This window comes from Rhododendron vialii, chromosome 6a, assembly GCF_030253575.1.
Source record: "Rhododendron vialii isolate Sample 1 chromosome 6a, ASM3025357v1".
NCBI classification, from domain to species: Eukaryota; Viridiplantae; Streptophyta; class Magnoliopsida; order Ericales; family Ericaceae; genus Rhododendron; species Rhododendron vialii.
The window spans coordinates 22,004,825-22,024,139 of record NC_080562.1 but is presented as its reverse complement, the minus strand read 5'-3'; the positions used below and the strand labels follow the sequence as shown (position 1 = coordinate 22,024,139).

General features: G+C 40.2%; 1 protein-coding gene across 6 annotated transcripts in view; it reads left to right on the top strand.

Moving 5' to 3' along the window:
• The first annotated feature begins 49 nt into the window (after positions 1-49).
• LOC131329041 (embryogenesis-associated protein EMB8) overlaps positions 50-19,315 on the top strand; it is a 29,868-nt gene continuing 10,602 nt past the window's right edge. For 2 of the 6 annotated variants that reach the window (XM_058362085.1, XM_058362080.1), the window contains exons 1-7: positions 50-1,529; positions 5,470-5,559; positions 6,503-6,564; positions 7,659-7,759; positions 10,200-10,289; positions 12,026-12,148; positions 14,808-14,885. In XM_058362085.1, coding sequence (XP_058218068.1) covers positions 1,291-1,529; positions 5,470-5,559; positions 6,503-6,564; positions 7,659-7,759; positions 10,200-10,289; positions 12,026-12,148; positions 14,808-14,885 — 783 coding nt within the window. In that variant the 5' untranslated portion in view covers positions 50-1,290. Of the gene's footprint in view, positions 1,530-2,447; positions 2,779-4,246; positions 4,376-5,469; positions 5,560-6,502; positions 6,565-7,658; positions 7,760-10,199; positions 10,290-12,025; positions 12,149-14,807; positions 14,886-19,315 lie in introns of those variants that run through there. The other 4 variants (XM_058362084.1, XM_058362083.1, XM_058362082.1 and 1 more) reach the window with 4 other exon arrangements.

Below are 19,315 nucleotides of genomic sequence, written 5' to 3'. Positions count from 1 at the left end.
AACAACAACAATATAATAGAACCCATCTAATTCCTAATCATTGGGGATATATGAGGATAATACTCAAAATAAATTATGAATGGGTATTTTGAGCATAACATTAAAAAATAGATTATGAATTTGGAAAGATAATCCAAAAAGAGAATGAAAAAGCTCATAATTCTCAAATTGTCTCTCTAAAGGATATTTTTCAAAATGCATTGTGGGACAATGCATCATCAAAATTGAGCTGCCAAACGAAAAAAACCTGGAAAATGGATAATTATAATGGCTCCCAAACACCCCCTCGATTTGGCCTACTGAGGAGTTTCGTCTCTTCTCCAACTTCGTTATGTTCGAAGATTAGGCTATGCATGGCTTTGGGCATCAATTCCCCCAAATCTTCCTGACCGTTAGATTCATATATAAAATTGATCTTAGCCGTCTATCACAAAGGAGAACGAAAATAGTTGGAAGAGGTGTGTTTGGGATTTCTCAAAATGATAAAATAATCACAAATTATGACAAATAAAGTTGTTGAACCACCAAACAAAATACTTATATTCATTCGGGCAAATCTACGAACACTTGTAGTGCATTGTAAGCCCGATCTCTAACCAATGACTGCTTCGTAAGAATATTTTGATACAAAAAGGAAAAGAAACTCTGAAATGAAACAGAGAAGGCTACCTTGTCTCCGACTATGCCTCTTGGTGGTAATCAAATGGGGGCTCTTGAATCAATTGGCGGAGATTACCGGGAGATATCACAACCGAGATAACAAGAGTTGCTCTAAAACCTGATCAGTGATCACGGTCAGTTGTTTTAGGAGAGAGAGAGAGAGAGAGAGAGAGAGAGAGAGAGAGAGATTTCCTGGTTTTCAATTTAAGCCTTTAAGGTGGTGGGTTTGATTTGTTTGACCGGAATGTTTTGAATTAATCCCCCGCTCAATTTAGCGAGAGAGGGAAAAGCTGGGTTTATTGGGCCCATTATTTCGGTTTGGACAGCCACATATGCGTTCGTGCGAGATCCCTTCCTCACGGACGTACCTTAGCTAGCGAGCGCGAGCTAGAGCTAGCTTTTGTACGCGAATTGAATTGGGGGTTGACGTGGAATGGTGACATACTCCAGACGTCTCTTCCCTCTCTGCCATTAATAGCTTCATCTCCTTCCTACCTCTCACTCTCTCTCCTCAACCACCTCTACCCAACACTTAGATATCCCTCATTTTTTCCTGAATTTGCTCACCAAATCCAACCATCAAAAACTACTTGCATTTTGTGGGATTTCATTTTTCTCTCCCTTCCGATCATGGATTGCTCTGATAACCCTTACGGACTTCTCTTCGAGGCGATCTCGATGATACCCATTTCGCACTACGCATTGGGTCTTTTGTGTATTCTGATTGTTGTTCTGTACAACTTCTTGGAATTCCATTTGCTTGAAGATCTTCTCACGGGATTCCGTGGAAGTCCCGTGTCACTGACGTACAATTCGTGCTCTGAGATCTACGAAGGTGTGGCCTCCAAGTGTAAAATTCTTCATGGAAGGTATGTATGTAATTGTCCAATATTTTTTTCTAATTTTGATTTCTTTTGGTGTTTTCTGATTTTTAGAGTAATGGGTTGGTGCGCAGTTTGAATTTTTCTCAATTCGTAGGGTTGTTAATTGATTTTGGTAGTGATAGGTTCGTGTGGAATTTGAAAAGGAAGAGAAGTTGATGAGGGGAGGATTGGGTCTATTAGTAGAATGGCTTAGTCCCGTTGGTAGATGCAAACCGATTATTTTCTTAATTAGGAGAGTTGCGAATTTCTGCTGGGTGTTGGGTCCACCTGTAGTGGGCCAAACCGAAGCACCTGTTGGGCCTAGCATGCGGGCAGCCCAAAGCACAAAGTGTTCGGGCCGGGCCGGCACGCTGGAATGGGCGTGCGGCCCAAGTCAGTGGTATTGCGGAGCTAGGCCCGAGTCGGACTGGGTTGAATTACGTCCGGCTCGGGCCGTCCACATGGCACTTGGTCTCGTGAAGGCCGTCTATTAAAGACGAAGGATCCGCATGGAAATCAGCTCGGCCGCGTGAAGGCTGTCCACTTCTTGCAAACTTCGTTCATTTCCTTTTCACGAAAGACTATTAGCAAGTCCTTGTCCTTTTTCTTTCCTTTTGTCATGCACTTTATTCACGACAACACAAGTAGCTTTAGTTGTTTCTTGTTTCATTATTGTTATTCACTAAATTGTTTAGTCCTTCACGAGCAAGGCAATATCGAACCAACTTCTGCGGCCCTTCAAAAAGGGTTGTGCTGCATTCGTCTCAATAGAGGTCCAAAACACGTACTACACGATCCCCTGTCCGTGCACGTTACGCTTTGGAGGTAACACTTTCCATCTCTTGAGTTGAGATTGACTGTGCCTTCTGGCTGCGTACGGTTGGTTAGGCACTGGTGGTGGTGGTGGTTGATCTTGCAGGCTAGGTTGGTCTAAGAGAGGAAGGTCCAATTAAGTACGATCCAAATCAGAGACTCCGAAGGGAAGTCAGATCGCTCCCGACACCACCCATGTTGGTCAAATATTTGGGCTTGGCAAAGGAGAATTAAATCACTAATTGGGTTGGGAAAATCTTCAATTAGTTGGTGTTGGGGAGCAAGATTGTGTTCTCATTGAAATATTGTTTTCCCAATAGGTACATGGCTATCGTCCTATTGCATGGGGACCAAGGAAAGGTAGTGGCAGAACAGCATTTGCACTTGAGGAGGCATATGGCTTATAAATAGCCCAAGGCATGTTGGTCTTAAGGATATTGGGGTGAGCCACAACTTACTTACCCTTGAGGAAGGGGGTGTGCTTCAAGTATTTTTCCATCTCACACGTATTCTGTAGGTTCCACAAGAATTTTCATTAGATCGCTTGACATACATTATTAGGCCCATGGTGTAACAGTTTAAACTTTTGGGACAATTTGTAACTTAACATGGTATCATAGCTCACGTTGAGAGATGTCTTGAGTTCTAGTATCTCCTTTTGCATTTGTCCACTATTTGCATTCTATTTTATTCCATGTCTAGAGGTTTGCATCTTCACGTGTAAGACGGGGTAACATGTGAGAGAGGGTGTTAGATAGTTTGATACGCATGGTTGGACCCAGCTCTTGGACTTAGTTAATTTATCTGTCTCTAGGATGTTGGCAATTTGGGCCAAGCTTTGCAACATAGATGGGATGGTGTAAAAATCGCAGCAAGTTGGATCAGAGCTCAAAGTTGTTAATTCTGGGTGCGCGGTTGGTAGAGGTGGTGTCAGCAACTTAAAGATTTCGCACAACAAAAGAGAAAATTGTAACAGTGAAAAGCAGGTTGGAGGAAGGAACTGGTAATGTCAAAACCACTGTGTGATGCATTCCCTTGTGTAAGATTTCATTAGTTTGGGCTTAAATGCATAGCATGGGAGGTTCCCTTTCAACATCAGAGAAGGCCTCCCTTTGTTGGTGGAATCATAATTGGATTGGTTAAGGAAGCATATACGTGGGGGAAAGGTGAAATTCTATTAGGACAGCATGCGTGTGACAGATGAAATTCTAAGTAGGCATGTTCCCAAGGTTACTGTATGGGTCAAAGTTGTAAACTTCTAGTCTGTAGATTTTAGTCATTTGACATAAGTGGGAATGGTCAATGATATTTGAGTTTTATCAAGGATGATCAAACGTGTTTTGGCGAAATCTAGTTCATTCAATGGGGAAGATGCAAATGGTTGGCAATTTGTACTAACTCATGGAGTATGTTGTTGCAAGTGGAGCTATTCTCAAACGAGTAGTGAAAGTAATGGGTGAGCAGGGGAACCAATAAATGCGGATACTGGCCAGAGGTTCCGGTATGTTTACCAAAGAAACTCTTTAAATATAAATTGAGACAGAAGAGGTGTACCAAGGAGGCGGGTATCTTTCTACGTAGGTTTAATGTGTGGCAGTGGTCACACTTATTAGGAGAAGGTGGACATATTGCAAGATGGGCTCGAGCATCATCAGGAGAGATGGAGCCGTGGTAGACACTTAGTGTGTGGGTGCGGGCACCATGAGGTGAAATTTGTGGGCACTCAAATCAAGCAGTGCAAGCACCTAGGTGAAGGTGCAGGTCACGAAAGGTTAAATTACTCAAGGAGTGCAGATATACAGGTTAGGGGATATGGATGTGAAGTTGTGAACCACCCCACGTCCCTACCTGGGTGGAGAGGGTCATTTTTTGGTCCACCCAAGTTGCTCAAATATTTGGTTTATTTAAAGAAGGATTGTTCTCACACTAGGAAACGGTTATAGAGTAATATTGTGTGCGTTCGAAGGTGAAGCAATGCCGGAACCCCTATTTGGATGGGGTTTTTCAATTCGCTCAAGCGGTGCATGGGCTTCTAATAGGTCGGGTTTTCATCGGCTTCTTGTTGGTGTGTTTGAGTTTATTTATTGTTGGTGCTTGATTTGGATATTTACTAGGTGTGATTTTGGTTCGGGTTCGGTCAGTTCGGAGTGAAATTTTCAAGGACCGATTCGGTTTGGGGTAATTATTTCCAAGATTGATCCTGGCCGGATTATTTCGGTTTGGTTCGAGTGGGGTCGGGGATTTTGGCCCGCCCGAAATGGGCCAAATGGCAAATGGGCCATTTGACAGTTGGCCAAATGGCCCAAACCCATAAGGTGAAGTTGTGAACCTGTTTTTCCACCTGTTTTCACCATTTTTTTTTACCAGTTTTCACTAATTTTTTCAACCATTTTTTCAATCACATTCCACCTGTTTTTTAATTACATTTCAAAATTGAAGGAGTTCCATTTGGGTACTAAGGTTGCAAATACAGAAACTACACACGCAGCTGTAACATCTTAGGACTTAATTACCAAAAAATAATAATAACCTTAGGACTCAATGAAATCCCTCTATTCCACCCTATAGCATTTTGATATAAGCAGGCCCTTATTAAAACTTGCTTGATTGCCATGATAACTTTGTAAAAATTTCCTTTCTCCAACCTATTTGTCACTGAGATGTGATCAGAATTTTGAAATGTCACTGAGATGAGAGATAGAGATGAAATGTGTGAGAGGAGAGTTAGGGTTTGTAATGGATGATCGAGATTAAACAGAAAATAGATGAACGGTCGAGATTAATGTAATAATGTGAAATATATAAAAATATATAAATTATATAGTTGGTTCGGTCCATTTTCAGTTCGGTTCGGTTCGGTCAGTCGAAATTTCCAGGAAACCTAGACCAAACTGAAAATGAATCGGTCCGGAAAAATTCTGCCCTTACCCCGACCAAAAAACGAACCGATCAGTTGGTTTTTTTGGTCCGTCGGTTTTTATTTCACCCCTAATATTTAAACTTTCATGTTTCTCTACTATTTCCCAATATTGGCTTATTACGTTCGAATAGATATTTGGCTCTATGTACATGAGTATACGTCAACTTTTTGGTGATTTTGTTTGGTTGATTTATTGGTACTTGATATGTGTAGGTATTTAGCAACACCTTGGCTCGCGAGTCCTCATATTCAGACTACTTTCTTGAATTTCTTTGGGAGGCCTCCTGCTTTTAGCTACAGACGGTGAGGCTTGCCTTTTATGGTCTGGAATGTGAGATTTATATCCTCTTGTTCAACTGGATGATACTTTAAGTACACTTTCTTTTAAAAACATGGATGAATCATTCTTTAAAATAGTTCTGCCCAGAATGAAAACGTTATGGAAGGAATTCATGTCAGGCCAGGTTATTCTAAAAAAAGGAGAAAGGAGAAGGAAACAAAAATAACGTCCACCAAGGAAATTGTGGTAGGTAATGCTCCAATGCGGTCATGAGTGTTTTTTCAGATTAATCTGGGAAGCAAAACTTTGTAAATCTGAATTGTTGTAGGACTAACATGTGCAACAGTATGAGGCATAGATGGAATATGTAGTTCTTTTGCAGTGTAGTGTTGGATCAAGAACTCACAATGCGTCTGAATATTTTCGGAAAACAATATCGATCAAACAATGCCTCTGTTTATCTAATATGGAGGGTAGATTATACAGCTTTGACATTTTCTCTTATACTTTTCCTTATATGCTGCTTTGCCCAAAGATTTGTTAAATTTTAGGATGAACTCTACCTCGATCTTGCTGTACTCCCTACTTGTCAGTAGTAAGGAGCCTCTGTGGCCGTTACTGTGGGCAGGGTTGCCAGACCATTCTCTGATGTGCCAAAGCACTTCGTATTTCGTAATTGCTCTTCATGTAATAACTTTTTCAGCTTTACTTCAAACATCAGTGTCTCATTTTTAGTTTCGAAACAATGATATTCTTGTGTACTTCTAAGAGAACACTAGTTTTGGCATCAAAATGATCATCCTAAATCAATATGTTTGATTTTCCTTATTGTTTTTGTTTTATTAATTAATTTATTTTTTGTGTTGGTTTTCAAATCTCTTGGAAAAGTTTATGTGTTTGCCAGCTTTAGTCTTTGAAGGTAATCCAGTGTCTCCCTCTAACAACTATTTTAACGTGTTATCTCAGACATTTATTTCATGCATCTGATGGTGGTACAATTGCTTTGGATTGGCTGTTGAATACCGACGGTAATATCTAACAACACTTCTTAAATGACTCTGCAGCTGACGACACATGCCAAATACATTCACATCAGACATTGTAGACTAGGCCTGTTGTTGTCTCCAATGTAGATAATGGCACCCTTTCAATAGAAACTACTTGGTTCTGGCTTTTTTCTGCGTGATTTGGTGACTTTTTTAGATTTTTACCTGGGAAGGATGAACTTCAATGGTTTGTTGGTTACTATTCCATATCCTTGGACATAGGATGTCATTTCCATGCGAAGATGTTGCATTTTATGATTGTCATGCTGTAGTTTCTTAATCTTATCCATCACGAATTGGTATACTTATCCATCATTAAACATGTTTGCCCCAATTCTGTATGGAGTTTGGGTAGTACTTATCTTGGACTCTGTGGTAATTACCCATGGGTTTACGCCTGCAGCACACTGAAAGAGCAGGAAGCTAATGTTCTTTTTTCGGTAACTACCCAGGGATTTATGCCTGTAGCACACTGGTTGGCAAAGAAGGAAACCACATTATCTAATTTCGAATTATATCTGGTCTTAATCTATGTCCAAGTGATATCCTTCAGTTCTTCCAGTTTTTTTTCCATTTTCTGTCACGTTGAATCGATTTATTGATCAACTCTTCGCCTCTCTGTTTCATTCCGTCATACATGCATAGAAGTTCAACATATACATCTCTACATTCACTAGAAGCCCCTAAGGTTAAAAAAAGTTAAAGAGTCTATCTTTGTCTGTCTGTCTGTGTAATGCGATCAGAATTTGTTCTCTCCTTGATTGTGCTGTTTCTATGCGGTGGCGGCTGTGCTATTCACTCATGGTCCCTGATTTGAGGTTTATATATATTATGGTTTCCCAAAATAATTTGCTTATAATATCATTGAATAGAGTATACTAGATGTTGTAAACATAATTGTCGTGTTAGAAGCTTATATTGCAATTCGACTGGGCCCACGAACATTTTGATGAATACTCCAATATTACACAGTTTTGATGCGCATGTAATTAGGGTGATGCATGATTAATAGTTTACCTACGTCACATGGTTAACTGCCAATGTTCCATGCATTTATGGGTCCATTTATCTTACAGTTTCAGGAGAGGGCGTATACCGGAATAGCTCAATTGCTAAAGATGACACAACTCCTATTATGGTAGTCATACCCGGACTAACAAGTGATTCTGCTTCTGCTGTATGTTTTATTTATGTCATACCTCTTTCTATTAATGTCTTCAAGTGCTTCCTTATGTTTTCTGGTGCTTTGGATATGTGGTGTTGCTTAAAAATAGCACTCTACCCCTTTAAGTTTTACTATTATTTCACTTGTACCTTTAAAGTTATTCTGTCTCACCTTGCCCTTTAAGTTTGCTTCTTTTGTACTTCGGCTCTTGGAAGCATTTTTCTTCAACTTAATGCTCCCTCCATCCCTAAATAAGTGTCCAAATGCACTTTTTCATGTTATTTTTAAATTAATTATATCTTTCAATTTATACCTTTTTTTATAATTTTCAAAACTTTGTCTAATAGAACTAATTGAGATCTATCAAACAAGATCCATATTGTATATAAAAAAAAGGATATACTTTAGAAGATATAAATGATTTTTTAAAATGTCCAGAATAGGTACATGGACATTTATTAAGGGAAGGAAGGAGTACAAATTTTTTTGAGTTTTGAATAAATCAACTTCGCCTCCTAAGTTCTTAACTTTCCTAATTTTCTCGAATTGGTTACTTCCGAGTTTGTAGATGGAATCTACCATGCAAGCACCACTTGTTACTTGTGGATGAGTTTGGATTACATATAGTAGGGGTTTTGATTGTGCGGCAAGATAATATTTTGGGGGTTGGTGTAGGAATTTTGAAGTTGCTGCTGCAGGGATGGCACATCCATTGGGCGGTCATGATGGGCAAAACTCAGAAGAAGATAAGGAGGTTATCGGGTGGAACGGGGTGAAGATGGGGGTAGAGATAAGAGAGACAAACAACTCAAATTTGAACAAAATTCAAGTTTTTTTAACTTCATCAAATTACCAATACTTGAAAAGGAAAACAAAAGAAGAAGTTGTTCATGAATTCTCTTGTTATAAAAAATGAAGTTATAAAATCATCTCTTACAACTAAAAATACAGTAGCTAAGTAAATTAGAAAATTAGGGCGGTTCTAGGGACACCTGAAAATACATTTAAAAAAAACAACCCAAATCTCAATCTCACAATTCCCGATCAAATTTTGATGATCTGAACCGTTCAATGTGTTTGAAATGTGATTTTAACAGTACCAGCGAGAAATCGGCAAAAAAAATGACCAGGAAGAGTTTGATTTGAGCAGTTTTTCATGAATGCTGACAGAAACTGTTTTATGAAAAACTGCACGGATCAAGCCCTTCTCGATATTTTTTTGAGCTGATTTCTCTTAAGTACCCTTAAAAACACGTTTAAAACACATTGAACACCTCGGATCATCAAAATTTGATCGGCAACTATGGAGTGTTTTTTAGATGCTTTTTTAGGTGTCCCTAGAACCGCCCTGTTAGAAAATACTATGTTGAGGGGCTAGTTCTTTTTTTTTTTTTTTTTTACTGTATTTGATTAAGGAAGACAGGAAAAGAAAAAGAGGGTTTAAATCAAAGCTATCTTTTAAAAGAAGTACTTGGAGAAAGAAGCAAATGCCCATTTGATGATCTCGAACTAGACTTAACGTTATACTCTAAATACCATGGGCTCCTCCCAACTAGCACTCTTATATGTAGGTAAGTTGTTTCACTTGGTTACTAAGAAAGTAGATTTGGAACATCAAAACTTTCTCCCGGTTTTTGAAAGCTCAACTAGTAAATTCTTAGAATCTCAATTTATTATTTTTAACAGTTGATGATCGACTTGTCCTTTCTGATTGTTACATTAACAAATAACTCTTGTTTTACTTTTCTAATGTTTTCATAGTGTTGCGTATTCTCCATTGCAGTGTCATCATTCCTCTGTGCATTTGCTCTCAACTTGAAATTTGAAGTACTTATGGCTTCTTGAAATGTGAATCCACTAATCATGTCCAACTATCTCAGTTTGGGACAATGGCAAGCTACTTTTTGGCTTGTGGATGTTCAGTGTACTATAGTCAGTGGTGATGTTTTAGAGTATGATTTGTCTAAGAAGTAGGTAATGACTTCAAGACTGTTCGAGGACCATTAAAACTGAGAGTCTTCTTACATTGTAACTTCCCTTTTTTTTAATTGCGATGTCAGCTGTAGGGAAATTGAGTAATTGAAGGTGGCTGCACTTTTTGGTTTATTGTGAGTCTGTGACTTTCCTTCCCTACTGTCCATAGTGGTGTGAGCTGTATGGGTATCAATGATGACTCCAATTTTGGCCTGGTTTCCAAACCTTTTCTTTGTACACAGGATAGTTTAGACTCTGTATTCGAATTACTAGCTCGGGAGAGATTCAGGGCTCAATAAAACGAATAAAGAGGAATAAAATGTAAATTCCTCCCTTAATGATTATAAGGTAGAACGGTTAAATTGCTCCGGTTAATGATAGCGAGTTAGAACCTGCCTTTATTGAGCTTTTATCATGTTGAGATTGCTACTAATCAAAAGAATATGATGTTATTTTATTTCTTTTTGATATGATGCAGTATCTAAAACATCTCGCTTTCAATACGGCAAAGCAAGGATGGAATGTTGTTGTTAGCAACCACAGAGGATTGGGTGGCGTTTCTGTAACTGTAAGTGGTGTTGTAGTTGAGATTTTCATGCTTTAAGAGTTTGAGCGAATATGTTGTGAGAGTATGCATTCCATTTATTCTTCGTCAATTTCCAGAGTAAATAAAGTTCTGCAAGCCTCATGTTTGGGGCACAAGAAACACAAAATTTACGTGATTCACACAATTAGGGTTGTTGGACTACATCCACGACCAATGCTGCTGTTTCACTATGAAGAATAATATGAATTGGTACATTAGAGTTGCCCTTACGATATTTATTGCTAGGGTGACAAGTCTGGAAATACCAAAAGCAACCTTAGTGAAATAGCATCTATCAGGCTCTACAAGTAGCGCTATTGTATCCATGGTGGCAATATATTGAGTAATATTGAGATTGAAGTCCACCGCCACTGGGCATGCTACCAAAATGTACAGTGTTAGAATGATTTCTGTTATCTTCAAATGATTTGGTGAAGTAATGATTTTCACAATGTGTTGTTTGTAAGATTCTGACAATTTGATTGAGAAGAACATCATAGTCATACTCATTGCTAGCATTGGGAAATGGGAACTCTGACCTCATTTCCTTCCCACTCTCTTACCATTATGGGGGGACATTCAACCTGAACTATTTATCAGTTCCGCTCTATCTCATCTTTCTTTGCCTTTTCTGGGAGAAACTCGTAGGCTTGGGCCCGGACGTTATCAAAAGGAGACAGGTTCCAAGTACAAAGCATGCCACAACTAAAACAAATAAAAAGCACTGTTATCATGATACTTTGACAACTTTGTTTAAGAAAGGGGTTGGGATAGGGCTTGGGCTGAAGATAGTGTAAAGAAGTCAGGGAATATGGATGGCCTCTGTTGAAAAGAGAGCAATCCATACTCACGTGTGCAATCAATTGACTATATCGCTTTGGGAAGCTTCCTCTCTAAGAGCGGATGCTACAGAAAAGCCATGAAACCACATGGAAATGGACAGATCAAGGAAGTGTAGGCCTCTTAATGTTCCAACTTCGAATGCTGTGAAAATTCATAAAATCTTCCTGTGCTACCCGTCTTATCTCTGTATGTATGTGTGTGCATGTGCGCGTACATGCTCACATGCAATGAATAGTATGGTAACTTAGAATCTCCTGTTTGTGCAGTACCTATTGGGTTAATGTGAAGGGAACTTTTCATCTTGGACAATGTCCAGAGTTAAGTTTTTGGCATTATTCTTCTATGAGAACCTAATGTTACTTGATCTGAAAAGGATAAGCCCGTGTACCTCTCTCTCTATCTCTCTCTCCTGCTTGTGTGTCTGCTAAGTAATACTTCTTCTCCATTTTGTTCCTTGAGTCTAGGTTATGAGTTCAAATACTATGTGCTGTACGGATATGGCTAAACTTCAGTCGAAACGCAGTTGAATATAGGACAGGAATTTTGGATTGTATCTACGTGCTGAAGTTTTCTCTTCTTTATTTGTTAACTGATTTTATTTTCATATGATTTATAAATTATACTGCCTCTATCGATTCTTCCCAAAACAGTTTATACCAAACAAAAACAAAAGAAAAATACTTGGGTTTAGATATAAATAAGTCTCATGGAGTTGGTAATATCTAGGATACATTTACTGTAGTCTCCATTTACGTGGTTACTTCTTTTCATGTTTCAGACTTGTTGTAAATTTATCTACCAGCAAGGTATGCTGAGAAAGCTGTTGTTGGTTTTTGCTTAAAATTATCTTGTGGCCTCTCTTACAATCTATGCAGTCTGATTGCTTTTACAATGCTGGATGGACTGAGGATACAAGGGACGTTATTGATTATCTTCATCGCGAATATGCCAATGCTACACTGTATGCCGTTGGGACCAGCATTGGTGCCAACATCCTGGTACGTGGACTCCATTCTTTCAATACTTGCATGTATGAACGTTATTTTTCACATTTTGAATAATTAGTTTGATTCTAATTAAGTTTGAGTAGTTTTCCTGTTCTGCTAACCTATAGGGATACATACTGTTGCCAAAGCAATGTAGAAAACATTAGGATACAACATTTTGGTTTGGTATGGCTTAGGTGTTTCTTGGAGTGGGATGGAGTTACTTCTCTGTTGACGATGGTCTATGGTGGGAAAGTACAAAAGAAATTTGTCACAATGATTTCTTTTTGCTTGATATGGTGCATTTCATGGTAGAGGAACCATGGGCTTGTTGATGTGTTAAGAAGAGTTCTTTGGTCAGCCTTTCGTATTGCTGGGAGTTGAGGATGTGTGGTCCAACCGTCCAATTCTTACCTTGTAGAGCTTTCCAATATGGATGAACAAGCTTTTAAGGTCTTTTTGTTATGGTGATCCTTTCCGTTTATAGATGTGTTCCTTTTGTTGCCTTTTACTAATAAAATGTGCTTATTTATGAGGGGGGAAAAGTTGCGTGTCGGATGCTTCACGGTGGAGTGTTTTCGACGGCAGACTTCTCCATGTTTTACATCGGCTCCCTAACCCTTTTCTCCAGTTGCTGCTCGTCGCTCTCTTCCTCGGCCTCTCTCCTTGCGTCTTCATTTGCTGCCTCTTCCGCTACTGGGCCTGGTTCTCCGTTGTGGTGATCAATCGCCGGATTTTCTGTTGGGGTCTCCAGTTTGTGCGCCTAACGGCTAGGTCGTTCTCTGCTGCTTTCGGGGGTGAGGCTTGCACATCTCCACCGGTCTTTTCTCCTGGGTTTTGATCGGTCCTTGGCCTAACGGCTTGCGAGGTGGCGACGGGAGTCTGGTGGTCCTCTTGTGCTGTGGGTTTTTCTGGTGGTGGCGGAGGATCATCTTGGCTGTCCGCTTTGTGGTGTTGGTTGGCTGTCCGCTGTGAAGGTTGTGGGGCGTGGAGGCTGCAGCTGCGGGTGGTGATCGGCGGCTGTGTAGCTGTTAGGGTTAGTGTGTTTTCTTTGGGCTTCATTTGTTTCCATTTGGGCTTTCAGGCCTATTAGGGGTTTTGGGCTGCGTCCCATTTGAGTTAATTGATTTATCTGGGCTTTTAGGCCTTTTAGGTGTTGAGCTTGTCCCCTAGGGTGTCTCCTAGGCTGGCATCTTGCCAATCTAGGGATTGCCTTCTCCTTGCTCCTGTTAATCTTTGTATCATCTTCGAAGATTAATAAAAAAAAAACTCGCTGTTCAAAAAAAAAAAAAAGGTGTGTGCGCGCGCATGTGTGTCTGTGTGTATATACTGAAAATAGAACCTCTAGTGTAATTTTAGGATACTTTGTCTGCAACAGCTCTGCATCATAGAGAATGCAACACACAAACAGTCCGCTAACTTAACCATCTCCATCATAGAGATTGAGAGGATTTTTGTTTACTCCTCTCTTAAATCTGTGTTTGTGATCTCAGACAAGATCAAGGCAAAGAAATGTGGCAATAAACGCTGATCATCATACTTGCAACAATAAAGGGCAAACTTCACTTGGCCCCCCCGTGGCATAGGCCATCTGTGGATTACCCCCTCTGATTTTTATTTACCACCACATAATTCCATGTGGGTTGGTGGACTGAAGTGCACCATCTTGTTTTTCCAATTTATTGTTTATCCAGACTAATGACCAATTCACCTCACTCTCCTATATGGAGTGAGCCATTTTTGCATGACTTAAACACCCTGAATAATTACCATATTTTCATAACAGAAACCAATGCCTTCTTTCTTCCTTTATCCACTCTTTCTCTCTCACGGTCCCTCCACCTCCCATGGACTTGGCTAGCTTCTTCTCTCACACGTCAGCAGTTAATCATGATTCATGACATTATCGATTAGGAGGATATAAGGTTCTGTATTGTTTGACTCTCCAACCAACCTTATTTTAGGTTTTATAAGGATGTGTCAGATGGGCAGAATTTGCTGTAAATGTTTAGTTGCCTTTGAACGAGCCATTGCAAACTATGTAAGACAACTTGCAGTTGAAGAACACATAATCTATGGAATCTGCCTCCAAATAGCATTAGAATTGCGTGTTTTAATATGAAAAGACAAAGTTCATACTGATGGTCTGAAGCAATTAATGAGTTTTAATAACCCTCCTTGATTTTGTTAATTATACTGGCTATAATTGTTCAAAGTTCGGTGTTATCCTTAAAGAATAGAAGTCATGATGTTCTTGAAGAGATGAGTGTTATTTAACGGTCTTAACTTTGATCTTCACAGTTCTATGATTGTGATTGCATGTTGTTTTTGAGGAGTGAGTAAGATAATAGTACTATTGACTTTCCCTGTCAATATAGGCCATCGTGGCCAAGCCACGTATACCATCTTTCTCTGTTGCTCTTGCATGTAGTATTTCTTGTAACATTTTTCGTACATTTTTCAAGTAACAGTTGTTTTGCTGCTTTGGTACTTGATTATAGTTGTTTGTGATGCTTTTATTACATATTTTTCAGCAGCATATCACCATAGATGTTTCTATCCATTATTGTCATTCTTTATATTGCAGAGCGATTTGCTATCACATTTACTGGCATAAAAATGTAACATGTCAGCATGTTGATATATACTATGTTTAAATTATTTCTTTCAGGTAAAGTACCTCGGGGAGCATGGGGAGAATGTTCCTGTTGCTGGGGCTGTTGCCATCTGCTCTCCATGGGACCTACTGGTTAGTGTCTTTGCATAAAATACCCAATACTTGGACTTCTACTTTGGGAATGGCTCGCGGTTGTACTGTACTGGTGATCATACTTTGTGTTACAGTCTGACGTGAGGTGGTATCATTCTGCAGTGTATTTGGAATTAAACGGGATGTAGAGGGAAAAGACTGTATTATCTCCCCTCAATGTGGGAGGCCTGAAGTTCTCGTCCCCTCCCCTCAATGTGGGGGAGAGAGAGTTGGTTCTTGGTAAGGAACAATTGACAGAAGCCTAACGGCCGTTAGTTTCACATTGTTAGTTTTGAAGGGCTAACGGTTGACGTGTTCGAATACTGACTCAAGCTGACTTGGAGAAGTGTTGTCACGCCATCATTGGTTTATGGGTACCATGTAGGACTTACCCTATCTGCACCTAAAAATTTCTCCAAACAGAGAGAGAACCTAGACTGGTAAGAAATGGAGATGCTTGAAACCAGGACAACCCCCAATCCACAGTCCTATAATGTGTTACATAATTTGGGTGGAACTCAACCCAAAAACGTAGCTATGTACTCCACATTACTACCACACTTGTACTGCATATCACTTCCAGACCTTGACAATGTGGGTATTCGCTTCACGTGTCGCACACGGACCGGGGGCACGCACACTACCCAACTTTGGGTACTTCAACTCTCTATGTTATGTAGATGCGTGTATGGGGTTGAGTGTGATTAAATGTCTATTGGATTCATCTAATTTTGAATGCCAAGGACCTAGAGACACGCCATAGTGTTTATATTCATCATTATATTACTTTTATTTGCTAGGATAAGTTGTATTACAAGGCGCCTTAGGACATTTCATACATCATATAGGAGTTCTTTGCATTGATCATTATAAAATTCAATTTAGTAGTATGCTTGCTTGGTGAATGTCCAACAAAACATTTCGGATTTGGATCCCGTACTCTTACCCGATTGCTTTGTGTTTGACACGGGTATACTACAATTAAAAGAGTCCATGTTACATAGTGTCACGGGGCTGTTTTTCGCCTAGAAATTTTGCCCGTGATGGCACCAAGTTTGCCAGCAACTTGGTCTCAGCCAACTAGTGTTTACTCACACACCCGATATGTTTGAACGTATAGAACACACACAAGAATTACGGGAACCGTCCCAACCTTTATTAAGCACCAACTTACAAAGGAAACACTCAAGAGTCTAGACAGAACATCCCTCTGTCTTAGGCTACGAAAATGCCTTGCCTAAATAGGCTATACATTAAAAAACATGGCCACTAAGTGCATGAGATCATGGGGCAAACCCATGATGTTGCAGTTGACACCCCCAACTGCTCTAGGGCTGTGCTAGCTTGCCCAGAATATGCCAGCACACAGAAAACTGAAACTGCCAGGCCGAAACTGCTGATAACTGCCTGTTTCTGCGTTGGACAATGCTCCCAGCAACATGTGCAGAATGTTGTTAACTGTCAATAACGGTTTTGCGTGAGCCAACTCAAGTCTGCCTCTGTTTTGCCTGAGCCAACTCAAGGCTGCCAAGCCAGCTTCGTGATCCAACCCCAGCTCCCAATACTTAGCCGTTTTCTTGATTGCCTTGTCCCACAAGCCTGCTTCTCGTTTAGCATCCATGCCTCGCTATCATCGGGCCTTCACGTGCATCACAGCTGCCACTTGCCTAAGGGACCAATGCCGACACCAACCGACACCATCGGGTTACCTTGTAAAGACATGCCTGCCTCATGCCTTTGATTCCACCGGTTAGCTAGGGTGCAAGGTGCCACCACTAGCCAAGCTTAGCAAGCCTTGACGATCAAGGTGCTTACAGATAGGCAACTAGGAAGCCGAGTTGAAGGAGGAAAGATCGAAGCTTTTGGTGACAGAAGTGAATCCCAAGTTCGAACCCGCGTCCGTGTGAAAAGCCTTTTTCTTCTTTCTCGCCCGAAGGCAACCTGGGGTTCCACTTCTTATAATTGTGATTGACATGGGTTCGGTCCGCCAAGGCTTGGTAGAGCTCTCTTCAGCCTGCTTATACCGAGACTAAAAATTTCATATTGAGCTGTTTGACACCCTTACTGCCTTCACATAAAAAAACATAATACAATCAGGGACCAAAGGCAGATGGAGAGGCTTGAACCCGAAACTTCTTCGAACTTGGTTGTGATACCATATTACATCACCAATTGTTCCATAAGCTTGAGTTGCGCCTGGAAACTTCTTCGAACATGGTTGTGATACCATATCACATCACCAATTGTTCCATAAGCTTGAGTTGCTAGGAAATGGTGTAAACGTTGAGTTTAAGACCAAAATCTTTCAGTATTTGGGTTAGGAGAGATCTTGAGCTCTGTTTCTATTCAGAAAGTGGTAAAGTGGAAATTGTGTGAGATTTTTCTTTTGGTCTTGGATCAAGTTAAAGAAGTTGCGAAGGTGAGTTGCAGCTTTATTTGCACCACTAAAGAGTAGGGATGTCTGGGGTTCAAAGAGTTAAAAGATTGGAATAAGGCCTAAATGTCTAGGTACTAACAGGTAGTTCAAGACTCCCTGTGTGGTTTTCGTGCAGTCCTTCTGGTCGTCTGTCTGGGTTTTGTTTATTTTGTGCATTTTCTCCTTCAAGCTTATCATTCACTTGTTCGTCTATCCATGTGCTGATGGTGTCATTTTTTATTTAGTGTCTGAGAGCTTGGTAAATGTTGTCGGCCCATTCCTTGATACAGCAATGTTATATAGCCTACATAGGCAATGTATTTGATGAAACAAATATGGTCTAACTACCTAAATGGTCCTTACAAAATACAAGTTGTGTCAATTTCGTCCCTGCAAAATGTTTTGTTTCAATTTCATCCTTGCGTTTTTAGAATCAATTCAATGTTGTCCTTGCCGTCAAATCCCTAACGGCAAAACCCCCTCCATCCACCCCTACCTGGCCCACACAGTTTTCCCCCTAAAACCCACCCACTTCCCCATCAGTTTCCCTCCAAATTGGATGACTAGGGCTAGGGCTTTGTCATGAAGTCTTGTACCAAAAAAATCTGCAGAAATATTGGAGAAACAAAGGCTCCATCTATTGATTGAGGAAGTCAATTTGTCGTGAAGCCTTGACAACAAACAGGTGCGTGTTGTTCCTTTCTCTTCATCACGCACATTAGCAGGTGCGTGTGAATGTGTGCATGTGGGTGGGTGTGTGTGTGTGTGTGTGTGTGTGTGTGTATATATATATTGCACATATTCTGTAGTGGGGGTTAAAGAATCTCTTTTTTATGCCTTGGGGACACAGAGGCCCCATTACCAGTGATGCGGTCCCCTGCTTGTTTATAAATTAGGTCTATAAATTACATAACATAACTTTTGCCATTATTGTTGCATGTTCTGCCAGATGGGGCATTTTTTTACAGCTGAAATACACCATGGGGGCCTGTTTGTTGAAAATCCAACTAGGTATGTGCGTGGGGGTAGTTAACCACGTTAATGACCTTGACTCAGATAAGTGGTCCAAGCTGGAAATGGAAGAGATTGCTGTGAATCTTGGGTATTCCCAATGGAAAAACATTTGGTATAGGGTTCCTGGGATGGAGATGGGTGGTGGAGGACTAAGGGTGATGTTTAGAGATAGTGATGCAATGGATATGGCCTCATATGCTAAGAACACTGGTAATATAGAGGTGTATGTTGAACATACTGTAGAAGAACCATTTGTATTGCAAGATGAAGTATTGCCACTACTTTCTGGAGATGGTTTGGACATACATGAGGTATTTGTACTGGACGAGTGCCAAAATGACAATGGTGATGGGGTTTGTTACAGTATTAGTGATAGTGATGATAGTGTTGTTGATGTAGATGTCCCTATAGAAGAGGATGATGACTTGTTTGATAGATACACAGACTTTGGAGTGGATGGAGATGATTCTGATAATTCAGATTACTTGTGGGGTAGTGACGAAGAGCAGGAAAATACTCAAGTACCTGATGAAAAGGGTATTAAATGTGACTATGAAAGTGAAGAACTACTGAGTGGGGTTCGATCATCTGAGTCAGAGGAAGAGAATGAGGGTGAGAGAGTGCCTCCACACACAATGTATAGGCCTGTTAAAAGGGCAGAGAACATTAAATTTGAGGAAGGTATGGTCTTCACTTCCCTTACACAATTTAAAGAGGCAGTTACAGAATATGCTGTTGCAGGGGGTTATGGGATTAAGTTTACCAAAAATGACAAGGAGAGAGTTAGAGCTGTATGTGACAAGGAGACAGAATGCCCTTTTACTTTATTAGTGTCAAAGGTACCAAGGCAAATAACTTTTCAGATGAAGACATGTGTCATGGAGCATAACTGTACAAGGTCATACAAGAATGTGAGATTGAATTCCAAATTCTTATCTAACAAGTTGATTAACAAAGTGAAAGACCAACCAAACATTAAGCTCAGTAGAATTCAAGAGCG